The sequence below is a fragment of the Phacochoerus africanus genome, chromosome 6 (assembly GCF_016906955.1).
Source record: "Phacochoerus africanus isolate WHEZ1 chromosome 6, ROS_Pafr_v1, whole genome shotgun sequence".
In the NCBI taxonomy this organism is placed as follows: Eukaryota; Metazoa; Chordata; class Mammalia; order Artiodactyla; family Suidae; genus Phacochoerus; species Phacochoerus africanus.
Genome location: NC_062549.1, coordinates 97,875,847 through 97,890,449, shown reverse-complemented (window position 1 = coordinate 97,890,449; position 14,603 = coordinate 97,875,847). Strand labels below are relative to the sequence as shown.

At 39.2% G+C, this 14,603-nt stretch overlaps 1 protein-coding gene across 1 annotated transcript in view; it reads left to right on the top strand.

Moving 5' to 3' along the window:
- The window catches only part of SNX27 (sorting nexin 27), an 85,789-nt gene that overhangs the window by 20,301 nt on the left and 50,885 nt on the right, over positions 1–14,603 (top strand). Inside the window, 1 exon segment of the mRNA XM_047784652.1 lies at positions 4,657–4,888. Coding sequence (XP_047640608.1) covers positions 4,657–4,888 — 232 coding nt within the window.

The following is a 14,603-nucleotide window of genomic DNA, read 5'->3' as shown; positions in this document are numbered from 1 at the left end:
TCAAGAATGAGGGGCATTTTATTATAATTATCAAGTGTATCTTTACAGTGCTAAAGACACAAAGTAAATTGGGTATCACCTAGTTGCCTAAGGAAACAAAATTTTAGTCTTAGTTGTGAATCATTGGATTTTTTGGTAGCCTTCCCCCCCACAATTTATGAAGAAATATTTCATACATACAGAAAAATTGAAGGAATTGCACAGTGAATACCTGTATACCTACCACCTAGATTCTATAATTAATACTTTGCTGTATTTGTTTAACACATTATCTGTTGAAAGTTTTTTGATGGTGTGTTTAAGCCTTTCTTTGTGGAAGAAGCATAAATTGGTAGAATCTATGGCCAGTACTTATTTTTGTGCTGTGTGCACACTAAGTGGTTTTCTGATGCAGTAGTTCTCTTCTGAAGGTGCCTATCTGTGGTTTCTGTCATCACTGATTTGATAGTTCAGTCATTTATTTTCAAATGAATTCCAACTAGTTACAAAGGCAAAAGAAAGGCAAGAGAAATTGGTTGTAGAAAGGGTTTGTTTGTATCATCAGGAAAGCAAAATACTGCTAACCTGCTCTCCCAGCTAATAGAAATACTGTCACAGAAATAACTATCATTACTTAGTGATAACTGTATTCTAGAGCTTTATCTCATTTGAGGTCTTACAATTCTGTTAGCTCAGGGTATTATTAGCCCCATTTTATGGGTTAAGACATTGAGGCGGAGTTCCCGTCCTGGCGCAGTGGTTAACAAATCCGAACAGGAACCATGAGGTTGCGGGTTTGATCCCTGGCCTTGCTCAGTGGGTTAAGGATCCCGAGATGCCGTGAGCTGTGGTGTAGGTCACAGACTCGGCTCGGATCCTGTGTTGCTGTGGCTCGGGCGTAGGCCCAGCAAGTATAGCTCTGATTAGACCCCTAGCCTGGGAACCTCCATATGCCGAGGGAGCAGCCCAAGAAAAGGCAAAAAGACAAAAAAAAAGAAAGAAAGAAAGACATTGAGGCTTAGGAAGTTCCCTTGTGGTGCAGTAGGTTAAGGATCTGGCATTGCCTCAGCTGTGGCGCAGGCAGCAACTGTGGTTTGGGTTTGATTCCTGGCCTGGGAACTTCTGTATGCTGTGGGTGTGACCAAAGAAAGAAAGAAAGAAGAAAAAAGAAAGAAATTGAGGCTTAGTGATATCAAATCCTTTACCTAATGTTTCATCTGTTAAACAGCACAGTTAGTATTCAAACTAAGGTCTCTCTGACCCCAAAACCCATGCTTTGAACTAGAAGTCTGTAGTGTTGAAAGTTCCTTTTATTACAGAATTTATGATTTATATCTTCAGAATTGGCCAAATTGAGCCACACCCAATTTGAGCCTGATGTAGTAGCATTCTTGGAGAAAAGAGGATATCATATAAACATTTTTAAGACTATGAATGCTTGAGGAGAGAGGGCCCTTTTTGAAATCAAACATCCTGGGGTTTTTACTGACCTCATTTCATTCCCTGAAGAATGAAGGAATTTCTAGCTTGTATTAAATTGTGGAATGTATAGTATTCCTTCTGTAGTTGAACCAGAAAGTATTAGCAAGTGTGTTTAGAATATAGCACTGGAAATTCTTTCCTGTTTTTTGTTTTGTTTTGTTTTTAGAGGGTTTTGGGATAATAGCCAATGAAACTAGGTCTTAACTAATAAAGAAATGAAACCTAAGCAAGCTTCCTTGCTCCCTGGCTGCTCTTGGAGTAAGCCTCACTTAAGTTTCTCTACCAATTTTCAGGGCTTATTTCTGTGAGTGACCCAGGGAGCAGTATATTCTAATTTGAAAATTGAATGTGTGGAAGTATGCATTGAAAGCAATAGTTCTTAACCTTTCTGGAAATTACATACTCCTTTCTGAAGATGATAAAAGTTGTAAACCCTCTTCCCAGAAAAAAAAAATACATGTGTACATAAATATAATTTTACATACAAATTCTTTAGGTGTTCACCAGCCCCCAAGCCTTTTGAAAGAGTAGCCCAGATTCAGAATCCTTTAAGGGAAAAAAAATGGGGAGCTGAAAAGTAAGATTTGAATGTTAGTTCTTAAACTTTTTCCACAAATGTGCATCTCATAACACATTTTGTACTAACAAAAATCATGTTTTAGTATCCAAGATGTTTTGTTCAGTCACTGAAGTGTTAGTTTTCCCCACTTTGTTTTAAAGAAATTAACAAGAATATTCGTGAGTAAGCTGTGATTCCTAGAACTAGATCAAGTTCTCCATGTAGGCTTTTTTTTTTTTTTTCTTAATGGCCACACTCAAGCATATGGACATTCCCAGGCCAGGCATTGAATCTGAGCCACAGCTGTGACCCTATGGCACAGCTGCAAGCAATGCTGGATCCTTTAACCCACTGTACTGGGCTAGGGATCAGCCCTGCACCTCCAGAGCAACCCAAACTGCCATAGTCAGGTTCTTAACCCACCACACCACAGGGGAAACTCCTGTGTTGGTTGGTTGGTTTTTTTTTTTTGCTCTTTAGGGCCGCTCTCATAGCATATGAAAGTTCGCAGGCTAAGGGTTGAATCAGAGCTATAGCTGCTGCTTGGGATCTGAGCAAGCCACATCTGTGACTTACCCTACTGCTCACAGCAACACCAGATGCTTAACCCACTGAGTAAGGCCTGGATGGAACCCACGTCCTCATGGATACTAGTTGGGTTTGTTACACTGAGCCATAATGGGAACTCCTCCTATGTTGATTTCTGACTTTTGCTTTTTCAATTTTATTTCTAATACCATCAGAACATTTTTTTTCAGAACTAATTAGGTCTAAGATTTAGATGAAATCCTTTACTAGTGCCCAACTTGAGGTTTCCATTTCTTCTTTAACCAAAATCTCTTCATAACCCAAAGGTTCATAGTACTTTTGTTAATATACCTTCTGATGTGAATGTTCAGACATTGATCTTGGCAAGTTACATGTTTTATTACATTAATATTCCCAGTAACCCTGCTAGGGACTTATCATTGCCCCCATTTTATAGATACAGAAAGCAATGCTACGAAAGGTTAAATGACTTGATCAAGACCAATTCTGATACCAAAAGTCAAGGGCCAGGACTTGAACCCATGTAGATCTAGCTCCAAAGCCCATTTTCTTTCTATTTTACCATCTTGCTCTGTAATCAAAGAACTAACTTTTTTTTTTTGGTCTGGTCATTGGTATGACCTGATCTGAACTTTAAAAGCCCAGATTTCCGTCGGTGGAGGGAGCTCTTTATTTTCTTCTTTAGCTAACCAGTTGTAAAATTGCTGTATTGTATGTGCGTGTGTAAGTTAGACTTTAGGTTGTGCAATGTCAAGTGTGCTGAATTTACTGGCTAGATTGTTAAACCCAAAATAAGGAAGGAGGCTTAGCTGGATGATCTCCTGTTCTGTTTATATAAATGAATGTTTCAAGTAGTAAACTCTGAAAGAGACAGTTCCAGTGATTGAAAAGTTTGTGGAAGGCTCGTTACTAAACTTAGCATCATTTTCGGGAAGGAAAAACCCTGATGATTTGGAACAGAACTGAAAAAGAGTCTAACTCTGAAGTGTAAACAAGCTATTATCAAACTGACTGAAGGCCAGGTGTGTATTTCCTAGCCCTCTTGGGATAGTCATGGAGGGAACCTCCAGGTCACCTAGCTGCCTAGTGGTTTTTGCTGAGATAGCAGGCTGGGTCAGCATTCTGGGAAGGTAGCGCAGTTTGCTGAGTGGGTTTTGTTGAGACTCAGCATTTTGACAAAATTATTGTTCTTCCAAACCTTGTACTTTTCTTCGTTTCTGCCTTTTTATACACAGTGGAACAGGAAGGTGAATTGGTAGGTTGATTTACTGTGCAATCTTAGCCATACATTTTTTAGTTTGAACTGATTACACAGGGCTTTAAGTGAGATAGCACAGAGCGGACAAAGAGTAGATAGAATCCTAAGAGAGATTAATTGAAATGATTGGGGGAAAAAGGGAAGTTGGGTCAGATAATACAGTTTTAGAGAGATTATCTCCTTGCCTTTTAAAAAACTGGGTGATAAAACTAGTGTGTGTGAAGATATATGCCATTTAACTCCTAAAGTGATAAAACTTGGTGTAAAGGAAAATTAAGTTTACTGATTTGAAGATATGGGGAGAAATCAGATATAAATGTAAAAGAATTATCTTAGTCATACTTTTTGGGTCTTAACAAATTAAGGAGCACATTTTGTAAAAGATTTCTTCTAACAGAATTCCTGATTCCAGAGGTTTCAAAAGGATAAAGAACAGTTCAAATGGCAAGATTGTTAAAAGCCACCTTATTGTATTGTGTTGTATACACGCTTAGCTAGCATGAGGAAATTAGACTCTTTAACTTTAAAAGTTTTGTTCTCTCCTCAGCTTTACCCTCCTTCCCATGTATTTTCCTGAAGCTCTGTATGAGGTTCTAGCATAGAGGAAGGGTAGGGTCTTCTTACCTGTTTCCATTTTCTCTCCCTGTCAAGTTCAGACAGTTTTTTCACGTTATAATTTGTAAAAACAGAAATAGCTTTTCAAGAACCAAATGATCTTTTGATTTTATGGTTCATAGTTCATGACTCTGGAGTTGGGGCAGGAAGTGAGATATAAGATGTTTGGACCCTTCTGGTTTATGGGATTATCTTTTTCCCTTTTCCCCCTTAGGAACGGCGTGAATGTTGAGGGAGCGACCCACAAGCAGGTGGTGGACCTGATCCGAGCAGGCGAGAAGGAATTGATCTTGACAGTGTTATCTGTACCTCCTCATGAGGCAGATAATCTAGATCCAAGTGACGACTCGCTGGGACAATCATTTTATGATTACACAGAAAAGCAAGCAGTGCCCATATCGGTCCCCACATACAAACATGTGGAACAGAATGGTGAGAAGTTTGTGGTGAGTGTCAGCCCAACTGGATCCTCAAACACCTACCTTTTATTTTTCCCAGTCTTATTTATCATATATATTAGGGCACTAGAAGAAATGACTGCAGCCTAGGTCAGTTTGCCTGCCAGAAATATGTATTTACACATAAATAAAAGACACTGACCCTAATTTATTGCGGGGGGTGAACTGCAGTAATGAAGAAAAGTCCTATTTCTATTTAAGTATAGTTCCATTTTATTTTTAGACAGTTTAAGTTTGCATTCTGGTATGCTGTAATCATATGTGAGTTTGTTTTGTTTGTTTCAACTTTTATTGGTTGTCCTGTCTCTTTGCTAATAGCAGTTTCTTTTTTTGACTCTGTAGAGCAAGATTAATTTTAAAAGGTGGTATCTTCCAAAACATTGGGGTAATACAGTTTGTCCATGTCAGTGCCCTCTGCCCCCTTCCATATCTTGTTCTTTTTCATTTTCTTGGAGATATCTCTGTGAATAATTAACTCTAGTTTTCCCCAAGCTCCTCATTATATTCTGAATTCAGCTCACACGAGCTATTTTATACATTTCCAATTTCTTGCTGTTGTAGATATGCAGGAAAGCCCAACTTGAATTCTGGATGATATGTGTCAACCCCTCTCCTGAATGCCTTTGTTTGTTCTTCAAAACCTAATTGCAGCTGATAGCCCAATCTACCTAATTTTTCTCTTGGTTGCAGTGTTTTTTATTTGCCTTTGGTTCTTTTGGGAGTGGCAATATAGTGAGAAGTTTATTAATCTTTGTGGAAAATGCAGTGAGTTCTGTTAGATGTTGGCAAATAGTTACGTGTGTTTGAAGTTGATCTGCTGTCTAGAATTGCAGTCTCTGAAACTGAGGTTTGTCTCTTGTATAGGAATTAGCTTTTAGACATTAGTGGTACATTGGGGAGATGAGAAAAGTAACAAGGAAGCCTGAAAAGTTCCAGAAGCATCAAATACTGTTTGCATCTGTGATTTGGCTGGAGATGATAGCATATAGGTTTTATGTGAGCCTGGTCTATGTATTTTCAGAACAATACTCAGGAAATTTAGTGTTTTTTGTGTTTCAGAGGTGTTCTACTTTTTTTTTTAAGCCGTTTTCTGTTGTTGAAGTATAGTTAATTTACAGTGCTTTATTAGTTTCAGGTGTTCAGCAAAGTGATTCAGTTATATATGTATATAACTGAATATATATACATACACATACACACATTCTTTTTCAGATTCTTTTCCATTATAGGTTATTATAGCATAGTTAATGTAGTCCCCTGTGCTATACCCTAGTTTCTTGTTTATCTATTTTGTATGTAGTAGTATACATCTGCTAATCCCAAACTCCTAATTTCTCTCTCCCATCTGCCCTGCTATCCCCTTTGGTAACTGTAATTTGTTTTCTTTTCTTTTCTTTCTTTTTTTGTTTTTTTTTTTTAAGGCTGCACCCACGGCATATGGAGGTTCCCAGGCTAGGGATCGACTCAGAGCTGTAGCTGCTGGCCTACTCCAGAGCCACAGCAAGACGGGATCTGAGCTGCATCTGCAACCTATACCACAGCTCACTGCAACGCCAGAACCTTAACCCACTGATTGAGACCAGGGATCTATCCTGCATCCTCACGGATGCAGATATGTTTCCACTGAGTCATAGCGGGAACTCCTAATTTGTTTTCTATGTCTCTGAATCTGTTTCTGTTTTGTAAATGCATTCGTTTGTATCATTTTTTAGATTCCACATATAAGGGATATTGTATTTGTCTAAAGTCTTTGACCTCATTTAATATGATTATGTCTAGGTCCATCCATGTTGCTACAAATGGCATTATTTCTTTTTTATGACTAATATTCCATTGTGTATGTGTGTGTATTTATATCTATCAAATCTTTTTTTTTTTTTTTTGACTGTATACCTGCAGCATGTGAAAATTCTTGGGCCAGGAATGAAACCTGTGTCATAGCAGCCACCCAGTCCTTTGCAGTGATAACACTGGATCCTTAACCCACTGAGCCACGAGAACTCCTCCTAGACTTTTTTTTGTTTGTTTTTTTTAGGGCCACATCCTTGGCATATGGAGGTTCCCAGACTAGGGGTCGAATTGGAGCTATAGCTGCTGGCTTACATCACAGCCACAGCAATGCCAGATCCGAGCTGCATCTTCAACCTACACCACAGCTCATGGCAACGCTGGATCCTTACCCACTGAATGAGGCCAGGGATTGAACCTGCGTCCTCATGAATGCTAGTCAGATTCGTTTCTGCTGAACCAGGATAGGAACTCCCCTCCTAGACTTTTTAATGATGGCCATTTTGACTGATGTGAGGTGATACCTCAAAGTTTTGATTTGTATTTCTGTGATAATTAGCGATATTGAGTATCTTTTTGACCATCTGTATGTCTTCTTCAGAGAAATATCTCTTTTAGGTCTTCTGCCCTATTTTATTTTTTCCTTTTTTGACCTTCCTGGGGCATATAGAGTTCCCGGGCCAGGGATCAGGTCCAAGCTGCAGTTGTGACTTATGCTGCAGCTGCAGCAATGCTGGCTTCTTTCACCTACTATGCTGAACTGGGTTCCCAAGCATCCCAGCACTCCCAAGATGCTACTGATCCTGTTGCATCGCAACAGGAACTCCTAATCTGCTTATTTTAAAATTTTTTGTTTTTAAATTTAAGCTGTATGAACTGCTTGTATATTTTGAAGATAAATCCCTTGTCTATGACATTGTTTGCAAATATTTTCTCCCAGTCTGTGGGTTGTCTTTTTGTTTTGTTTATGCTTTGCTTTGCTGTACAAAAGCTTTTAAGTTTAATTAGGTCCTATTTGTTTGTTTGTTTGTTTTGACTGCACCCATGGCATGTGGAAGTTCTAGGGCCTGGGATTGAACCCACACCACAGCAGTGACAGCCAGAGCAGTGATAGCACCAGACCCTTAACCCACTAGGACACCAGGGAACTCCCCCATTTGATTATTTTTGTTTTTATTTCCATCACTCTGAAGATGGATCCAAAAAAATATTGCTGCAGTTTATGTCAAAGAGTGTTTTGCTTATATTTTCTTCTAGGAGTTTTTTAGTATCCAGTCTTATATTTAGGTCCTTAATCCATTTTGAGTTTATTTTTGTATATAGTATTAGAGAATGTTCTGAATTCATTTTTTTGCATGTAGCTGTCCAGTTTTCCCAACACCACTTATCGAAGAGACTGTCTTTTCTCCATTGTATATTCTTGCATCCTTTGTTGTACATTGATTGACCATAAGTGATGGGTTTATTTCTTGGCTTTCTGTCCTGTTCCATTGATCTGTCTGTTTTTGTGCCAGTACCACACTGTCTTGCGTACTGTAGCTTTGTAGTATAGTCTGTAATCAAGGAGTATGATTCCTCCAGTTCTGTTCTTTCTCAAGATTGTTTTGGGGAGTTCCCATTGTGGCTCAGTGGAAACGACTCCTACTAGCATCCATGAGGATGCAGGTTCGATTCCTGGCCTTGCTCGGTGGGTTAAGGATCCAGTGTTGCTGTGAGCTGTGGTGTAGGTCACAGGCACGGCTTGGATCCTCTGTTGCTGTGGCATAGGCTGGTTTATTCAACCCCTAGCCTAGGAATCTCCCAATGCCACAGGTGCAGCCCTAAAAGGCAAAAAAAGAAGAGATTTTTTTGGCTCTTTGGGGTCTGTGTTTGCATACAAATTTTAAAAAATTTTGTTCTAGTTCTGTAAAAATGCCATTGGTAATTTGATGTGGATTGCATTGAATTTGCAGATTGCCTTGGGAAGTATAATCGTTTTGACAATATTGATTCTTCTAATCCAAGAACACAGTATATCTTTCCATCTGTTTGTGTCATTGTCTATTTCTTTTATTTCATCTTAATAGTTTTTGGAGTACAGGACGTCTGCTTCTTTTTTTTTGGCCATTTCTTGGGCTGCTCCCATGGCATATGGGGCTTCCCAGGCTAGGGGTCTAATTGGAGCCGTAGCCACCAGCCTACGCCAGAGCCACAGCAACTTGGGATCCGAGTTGCGTCTGCAACCTACACCACAGCTCATGGCAACGCCAGATCCTTAACCCACTGAACAAGGCCAGGGACCGAACCCGCAACCTCATGGTTCCTAGTCGGATTCGTTAACCACTGTGCCACGACAGGAACTCCAAGGACTTCTGCTTCTTTAGGTAGGTTTATTCCTAGGTATTTTATTCTTTTCAAAGTGATGGTAAATGAAATTGTTTCCTTAATTTCTCTTTCCGATCTTTTGCTGTTAGTGTATAAAAGTGCAACAGATTTCTATTAGTGTATAAAAGTGCAACAGATTTCTATATATTAGTTTTGCATCTTGCAACTTTACGGAATTCACTGATGAGCTCTGTTTTTTTCTGGCAGTGTCTTTTAGGATTTTCTATGTATAGTATAGAAATCATGTCATCTGCAACAGTATAGTATCTTGTCATCTGCCAACAGTGACAGTTTTACTTCTTTTCCATTTTAGATTCCTTTTATGTCTCTTTGTTCTCTGATTGCTGTGGCTAGGACTTCCAAGACTATTTTGAAGAAAAGTGGGCATCCTTGTCTTGTTACTGACCAGAGAGGACATGCCTTCAAGTTTTCACCATTAAGAATGATGTTAGCTGTGGGTTTTTCACATATGGCCTTTATTATGCTGAGGTACATTCCTTCTATGCCCACTCTGGCCAGTCTGGAGATTTTTCTTATAATAAATGCATGTTGAATTTTATCAAAAGTTTTATCTGCATCTATTGAGATGATCATATGGTTTTTATTCTTCAATTTGTTAATGTGGTGTACATGCTGATTGATTTGTGGATATTGAAAAATCCTTGCATTCCTAGGATAAATCCCACTTGATCATGGTATAGATTGTTTTAATGTATTGTTGGATTCAGTTTGCTAGTATTTTGTTGAGGATTTATTTTTTTGTCTTTGTTAATCAGTGATATTGGCCTTTAATTTTCTTTTTTTGTAATATCTTTGTCTGGTTTTGGTATCAGGGTAATAGTGGCCTCATAGAAGAGTTTGGCAGTGTTCTTTCCTCTGCAATTTTTTAGAATAGTTTCAGAAGGATAGGTTTTAACTACTTCTGAATGTTTGGTAGAAGATTCACCTGTGAAGCCATCTGGTCCAGGACTTTGGTTCGTCGGTAATTGTAAAATTACTGAATCAATTTCACAGTACTGGTGATTGGTTGGTTCATATTTTCTGTTTCTTCCTGGTTCAGTATTGAGTGGTTGTACCTTTCTAAGAATTTGTCCATTTCTTCTAGGGTGTCCATTTTATTGGTGTATAGTTTCTCATAGTAGTCTCTTATGATCCTTTGTAGAGGTGCTGTAATTTAATCATAAGCATGTAAGAAGTAGAAATCAAAGTCAGGTCCTAAAAGTGGAGCAGATTGGATGTTGAGACCTTTGGGGAATTACCTAAGATCTTGAGAACCTCTGTAGACTTTAGAAAAGGAATGAGACTAAATGCCCTTTTTTTTGTCTTTTGGTTTTTTTTGTTGTTGTTGTTGTTGTTGCTGTTTCTTGGGCTGCTCCCGCGGCATATGGAGGTTCCCAGGCTAGGGGTTGAATCGGAGCTGTAGCCACCGGCCCACGCCAGAGCCACAGCAACGCGGGATCCGAGCCGAGTCTGCAACCTACACCACAGCTCCCGGCAACGCCGGATCGTTAACCCACTGAGCAAGGGCAGGGACGGAACCCGCAACCTCATGGTTCCTAGTCGGATTCGTTAAGCACTGCGCCACGACGGGAACTCCCTAAATGCCCTTTTTTAAAAAATTAACTTTATTGTGCATAATTTGCTTACGTTAGCATCCATCCATGTTAAATGTCCAGTTTTGTGAGTTTTAATCAATGTACGTTGTTTTGTAATCACCACAGTAAAAAATACAGGACATTTTCATCACCCTCCGAAGTTCCCTCCTGCCCCTTTGCAGTCAGTCCTCTCTCCTTTCCACTGTCTCTGTATGTCAACCACTGATTAGCTTTCTGTCACTGTATTTTCTAGAATGGAATCATACAACATGTAGTCTTTCATGTCTGGCTTTGTGTACTTAGTTTAATCCTTTTAAGATTGATACATGTTGTGTATATCATTAGTTTATTCCTTTTTAATTGCTGATAGTATTCCATTAATTGGATTTACTAGAATTTATTTGTTTGTTCACTTGTTTCATATTTGTGTTGCTTCCAGTTTGGGGATATTATTACTGAAGCTGCCCTGAAATAACATTAATATACAGGTCTTTATGTAGATTTGTTTTCATTTCTCGAGTACATACATTGCTTGAAGTGGAATTGCAAAGTCATATGATAAGTGTAAGTAATCTTGTAGGAATCTTGTAGGAAATTGTAAACTGTACCTTCAGTTAATTAATCGGCCCTTTGGAAAATGCATTATATATCTAACATGTACATTTTAAGAATGTTGAGGATTTTGAAGTAGTGTGCTCAAATTTGATTTTGTTTAAAATGAAATATTTTTAATTTATTAAAATTATTTAGTGGTAAAGGCTTAGTGTTTCTTAAACATTATTTACAGAATCGGCATTAATTTACAACAGCTTAAAAAGTATACAGTCACATTTTAATTACTTAGAAGAAGAACTTTGTATTTATTGCAGTTATTTTTTGGAAAGCCGTGATGGGTAATGTTCAGTTGGATTTGCATGTGCCAAAGTGTGGGGGGATGGTTGTTGCCTGAGGGAGTCAGGAGCCCTGTTATGGGACTTTTCTTATTGCTAATTGGCTGTGTGACCTTGAGTAGCTTGTTTTCTCTTGGGGTCAATCTCATTTGAAAAATGAAGAGATGGGTTTATTTAAAAAAAAAAAACAAAAAACAAAAACAAAGAAGCTGTACCATTTTTGTATTCTCACCTGTGGTGGAGAGTTCTGTTGCTCCATAACCTCTTGAACACTTGGTATTTTCAGTTTTTTAAATTCTAGTCATTCTAGTGTGTACAGTGGTATCTCACTCTGGTTTTACTTGGATTTGCCTAATGACTCAGGAGTGCTTAATGGACTTTCTTATGTCTTCATTGTTGAAGCATCTGTTCTATTCTTTTGCTCATTTAAAAAAATAGCTATTTGTATTATTATTATTATTATTTTGTTCTTTGTCTTTTTAGGGCTGTACCTGAGGCATGTGGAGTTCCCAGGCTAGGGGTCAAATCAGAGCTATAGCTGCTGGCCTACACCACAGCCACAGCAATGTAGGATCCAAGCTTCGTCTGTGACCTACACCATAGCTCACGACAAGGCCGGATCCCTAACCCACTGAGCAAGGTCAGGGATCGAACCCACATCTTCATGGATACTGGTTCGTTAACCACTGAGCCTCAATGGGAACTCCTATTATCATTATTATTATTATTGTTGTCTTTTTGGGGGCCACACCCATGGCATATAGAAATTCCCAGGCTAGGGGTCAAATCAGAGCTGCAGCTGCCAGCCTATACCACAGCCACAGCAATGCCGGGTCCTAGCTGTGTTGGTGACCTGCACCACAGCTCAAAGCAACGTCAGATACTTAACCCGATGAGTGAGGCCAGGGATCAAACCCTCCTCCTCATGGGTGCTAGTTGGTTTCATTACCACTGAGCCACAGGGGAACTCCTGGTCTTACTATTATTTTGGTGTAAAAATTCTTTACATATTCTGTTTTTAAGTCTTTTATCAGAGAAATGTTTTGTAAAATATTTCTCCAAGTCTGTGATTTGCCGCCTTATTTTAACAATGTCTTTTAAAAAAACAGGTTTAAAATTTTTGTTTGTTTGTTTTTTGTCTTTTTAGGGCCAAACCCATGGCATATGGAGGTTCCCAGGCTGGGGGTTAAGTCAGAGCTGCAGCTGCTGGCCTGCGCCACAGCCATAGCAGCAGCAACGTGGATCTGAGCTGTGCAATGCTGGATCCTTAACCCACTGAGCAAGGCCAGGGGTTCAACCCACATCCTCATGGATACTAGTCGGGTTCATTAACCGCTGAACCCTTAAATTTTGATGAAGTCCAATTTGTTAGTTTCTTTCATTTGTGGATTATGCTTCCTGTGTTCTAAGAAATCTGCCTACCCCAAGGATGCAAACAAACAAAACAGAGAGCTAAAACTCTTATAAGAGTTTAATCGTTTTAGCTCTGTTTTGTTTGTTTGTTTTGTCTTTTTTTTTTTAGGGCCACACCCTCAGCATATGGAGATTTCCAGGCTGGGGGCCCAACTGAAACTGTAGCTGCTGGCCTATGCCAGAGCCACAGCAACGCCGAATCCGAGCCCTGTCTGTGACCAACACCACAGCTCATGGCAACACCTTAATCCTTTGAATGAGGCCAAGGATCAACCTCCCCTCCTCATGGATACTAGTCAGGTTCGCCAACTGCTAACCCATGACGGGAACTACTATCCTTTTACTTTTTTTTTTTCTTTCGTCTTTTTGCTATTTCTTGGGCCACTCCCTCGGCATATGGAGATTCCTGGGCTAGGAGTCAAATCGGAGCTGTAGCCACCGGCCCACGCCAGAGCCACAGCAACGCTGGATCGAGCCGAGTCTGTGACCTACACCACAGCTCACGGATCGTTAACCCACTGAGCAAGGGCAGGGACCGAACCCGCAACCTCCTGGTTCCTAGTCGGACTTGTTAACCACTGCACCACGACGGGCACTCCTATCCTTTTACTTTTAACCTATCTATATACTTAAAATGGGTTTCTTGTAAACAGCACATAATTGTATCTTGCTTTTTTCTTTTTTTTTAAATGATTTTTATTTTTTCCATCATAGCTGGTTTACAGTGTTCTGTCAGTTTTCTACTGTACAGCAAGGTGACTCAGTTACACATACATATATACATTCTTTTTCTCACATTATCATGCTCCATCATAATTGACTAGATATAGTTCCCAGTGCTATACTGCAGGATCTCATTGCATATCCTTTCCAAAGGCAATAGTTTGCATCTGTTAATCCAAAATTGTATCTTGCTCTTTTGTTTTAAATATTTTTATTCATCATTTCAGCTATACATTTTGGCTAATGTAGTAGAAAGAACACAGAATCAGGAATTTTATTTTATTTTGTCTTTTTGCCATTTCTTGGGCTGCTCCTGCGGCATATGGAGGTTCCCAGGCTGGGGGTTGAATTGGAGCTGTAGCCGCCGGCCTGCGCCAGAGCCATAGCAACTCGGGATCCGAGCTGCGTCTGCAACCTCCACCACAGCTCACGGCAACACTGGATCTTTAACCCACAGAGTAAGGTCAGGGATCGAACCCGCAACCTCATGATTCCTAGTCGGATTATTAACCACTGAGTCACAACGGGAACTCTGCTTTTTTTTTTTTTTTTTTTTAAACCCATTGTACTACAAGAGAGTTCCTCTTCCCTTGTGATTTATTTGATGACTAACTTTAGTGTTATGTTTGGATTCCTTTCTCTTTTTTAAGTGTGTATCTATTATAGATTTTTTTGGTTTGTGGTTACCATGAAGTTTATATATAGCAATCTATCTATCCATATTTTAAGTTGCTGATCTCTTAAATTTGAATGCATTTTAGCAATCCTACATTTTTATTCCCTGACACGTTTACTGTTTTTAATATACTTTACATCCTTTTTTGGTGTGTATATCCCTTAATGCTTATTGTGGCTATAGATGATTTTGATACTTTTGTCTTTTTTTAATGAATTTTATTGGAGTATAGTTGACCCACAATGTTTTGTTAG